This window comes from Entamoeba invadens (genome assembly GCF_000330505.1).
Source record: "Entamoeba invadens IP1 unplaced genomic scaffold scaff_1105074726515, whole genome shotgun sequence".
NCBI lineage: Eukaryota > Evosea > Mastigamoebida > Endamoebidae > Entamoeba > Entamoeba invadens.
This window is the reverse complement of record NW_004443543.1, coordinates 22735-26840: the sequence shown is the minus strand read 5'-3', so window position 1 is coordinate 26840 and position 4106 is coordinate 22735. Positions and strand designations below refer to the sequence as shown.

Sequence of the window (4106 nt, the reverse complement as noted above, 5' to 3'; positions counted from 1 at the left end):
TAGCAATACGCGCTGTGGTTTATTCATTTTATTTCGTTGTAATTTGTTTGTAATCGTTACATTTATTCTTTTTTATTTTTTTTGTTTAAATAAACTAAAAAATAAATAAATACAATAAAAAGAACAATAGTTTTTCGGTTTATTATTTGCTCAATTTATTGACAGCCATGTTTAAAACCATTTATAGCGACAACCACTATGTTATTCAAAAATGTGTCTGTGCAATTAATAAAAAATGGTAACTGATTTTTTATCTTGGCACATCTCAAAAATGTTCGGCTTTTATAACAGGACTGAAGAGTTGTGAACAACCTTAATGCAGTGATGAAGACTTGTATTATGATTATTCATTTTTTTAAGTTTTGGTGTTTGAAAACATAAACAAAAATAAATAATTATCTTTTATTGGCAATAATTATAAATAGACTATTCATTAACTTACACACTTTGGGAAGTTACTTAACATTTAGATGTATTATTAAGTTTAATTTAACTGGTATTAATATTTTTTGTTATTTTTAAAATAATATAAAACAAATATAATTTTTGAATAAGTCATTAAAATATTATACAATTATATATAGACAGTGTATATTTTTATAATGTAAAACAAATATAATTATAGGTTGTTTGTCAATAGTATGTAAATTAATACAATCTAATATCTTTTGTCCACCATGAATAATAATAAATCGAATCTTTTCTTCCAGCAAAAACACTGTGTTTTCCACAGTGTTTTTTGATTATTTCTCTTGATGTGATAGACCATGGTGTCATTTCTTTGACACATCCAAAAGCTGCTATTTTTCCATTATCTCTCAATACGAATGTACCCAATTTTGGAAAATTTTTATAAGTCTCAACACAAACTGGTTTGATTGGCATTATGATTACTTCTGCGGTGTCTCCTTTTATTATTTCCATACTACTTTTATCTTTGTGGCATGCATTCCTTTTTAGTATTTGTACAATTTTAAGTATTATACAAGGCACTTGTGCTAAGTGAATGTTCAACGTTGGATTCCACCCCTCCTTTACTGTTCTATTATCAACAATTTGTATACGAGCAACAAATTGTTCACATCGAACAGCAGGACGGTTGACATCCGAATGGACTTATCCTATTTTGTAGTCAAAATCTGTTGCACCCACGACATTCACACCAACCAAAACTCTCCCTTTGCCTTCCAAAATAGGATTGCCCATCGTTTCAACACTTTTTGTTTTGACTGAAAGTCCGCTTGGAGAAACCGTTACAATTTGATTTGCATGTACAACTCCACTTTCGACAATTCCAACCAACACGGTGCCAACATTTCTGATTTTACAGATGTTTTCTATTGTCATCCCGAATGGCTGTGTGTCTAGTTGATTTCTCTCTGGGATTATGAGGGTGTTTAGAAGATCAACGACTGTACCATATTTGTTGACTGTCCATGCCATTTTGTCCGAATACACAGTCAAGTTATCTCCTTCAAGTCCATCAATTGGAACAAATCTAACACTTTCAGTTGAAAGTCCAATGATTTTCATTAATTCTATAATTTTCTGTTTTGTTTCTTCAAAACAAACTTCAGAGTATTTCACTTCACCCATTTTAGTCACAATCACTGCTACTAATTCAACCAAAAAAATTTTTAATGGTATCAAATTTTCAATGATTGATTCTTTTTGGTCTTCAAAATTAAGTGATGCACAAATAACTAGAAAAGCGACATCTCCTTTGTGAATACCTCGGATCGCGTTTTTGATGTACTTTTTCCTGCCTGGAGTGTCGATGAATGAAACATTCATTTTTTCATACTTCTTTATTGAAACTTGTTGTATTTCAGAGTTACACAATTCTTCTTTTGGATGTAAAATGTCTTTGGCAAAAATTCCTTTTGTCGCTTGAATGTTCGTTAATCCAATTTCATGTTCTATTTTAGTTTTTTCAAAAACATAAGCATACTCACAATTGGGTTTTAAAAATTCAATGCAATCTCTTTTGTATCGGTCTATTGTTCGTTGATCTACTTGTTTTAAATCAACAAAAAGATGGCCAAGAAATGTACTCTTACCACTTTGGAAAGGACCTACAACTACTACATTGACGTGATCTTTCGGAATAAACATCTTGATTGATAATGTATTAAATGGATTTATTAATTTTAATGAAACATGAATTATTTTTTCAAAAAACACGTTTTTTATTGAAAGTTTAAGTTATAATTCATTTTTTTATTTATTTTTAATATAATTATTGTAAAAATTGATGTTATGAAATAAATTTAACCCTTTGAAGTCCAGAAAAATAGGTAATATAACATAGTTATATAACTGTTTATTGATTTATTTACACACATTAACTGAAATGTGTGTAAAAATAACTGATATTTATACTTTAATTCAAAATTTACATTTTTAGTTTGATGTCATATTTTTAACACCAAAAAAGTTTGCTAGTTTTATTTATTTGTGATTTTTAAAATAATTACTATAAAACGAAAAAAACATATAATCAAAATTATACACATATTATAACCAAAACAGAATGATACATTTTAATAAATCCTTCCTGTAACATTTTAATTGATACGTTGATATTAAAAAAATACAATTTAATATTTATGTATATTTTTCAACAAAAATATGAAAACGATAGTTAAGTAATTTTTTAAAGTAACATATCTCAATCGTGTATAGTTGTAAACGAAATGTTTTTTTATTGAAAACTGTTAATTGAAGTCTGAATCAACAATGAATTTAATAAAATTACTCCAAAAGTCAAAAAACACATTTTCAATATTATTTTAAGTTTGAATATACAGAAGTTGCAGTTTAGTGTTTACAAAACGTAATTAATATAATAATTATTTGTTATTTTAACAATATTATCGTTTTGTTTGTTGTATTTATATTTCATTAAACTTTTTGTTGTTTGGTAATTATATTTATTGTTGTGTTTTTGATTTATAAACAATGTGAAAAGTTGAATTCAAAAATTTAATTTATTATTTTGACGTATGTTCTATGATAAGAAATTTTTTTGAGTTTCCGATTATTTATACAGTAACAATATTTAAGTACTTAATTTGGAATAAACCCACTTAAGTGAGTAAATATTTGGTTTTATTTTTGGAAATAACAAAAAATTAAAAAAAAACTGAAATTATGTTATAAAACAAAAACATTATAATAATAAATTATTTTTTATTAATAATAACATTTTTATAACAAAAAAACAAAAAAGAAAAAATAGTTAATTTAAATTTATTCCATGACATTTGCAAAACTTGGGCTATATGTTGATCTGTTCTGGTGAAGGCTTTACAATTTTTAAGTCCTTTTCAAGTTTAAACACTGTTTTTTAATGATTTGAGTGGAAAACTTGTCGAATACGAAATTCATTTGGTATTTGACCAAAAAGTGTACGATTTTTACATTTTTATGTAAAAAACTACATAAAGTCGACCAGAAAATACTCGTACACTTTCTAAAATATATTTGTGTACATAAATTACATTTTTTTAAAGAAAAGGTGATAAAAAATTCTTTTTACTTTTCTCGATATAAGAAATAATTCGAAGCTGTTTTCAAATCAAAAACATTGAACTTTTATCGAAATGTATAAAAAGATTCAAACTGTTTAGAAAATATAACATTGAATAAACCATTTATAAACTATCAATAAACTATCAAATTATAAATCAATTATTTATTCCAAATATAGGTGGTTTAATTAATGAAAAAGCGATAAATGTACTATATTTAATAATTAAATATTAATACATTATTATCAAACAATTTGAAATAATAATGTTAATTAAAAATGTTGTATTAAATTTAATAGTATATCAAATTACTTTATAATATATTAGAACTAGACTAGTATATTTTTATTATTAATTAACATGTAAATTAATGATTTTAATATGTTATTATTAACAGTATTATTTACATAGAATTTAGATAACCACAATTTATTACAATTTTAACAATCTTATTAATTTACAAATCATTAATTATAATTATAACATCATGAAAACAATCCAAGTTTAACCAAACCCACCTTACGAACATTTCAATTGCGTTTTATGTATTTCTTTATATTTGAATAAACGTAT

General features: G+C 24.9%; 1 protein-coding gene across 1 annotated transcript; it reads right to left on the bottom strand.

Moving 5' to 3' along the window:
• Positions 1–1116: 1116 nt before the first annotated feature.
• Positions 1117–2115, bottom strand: EIN_364580 (elongation factor 1-alpha, putative; the record flags this gene model as incomplete). The annotated part of the gene is made up of 1 exon (XM_004258692.1): positions 1117–2115. The coding sequence occupies one exon, from the start codon at positions 2113–2115 to the stop codon at positions 1117–1119; it is 999 nt and encodes a 332-aa protein (XP_004258740.1).
• Positions 2116–4106: the final 1991 nt, after the last annotated feature.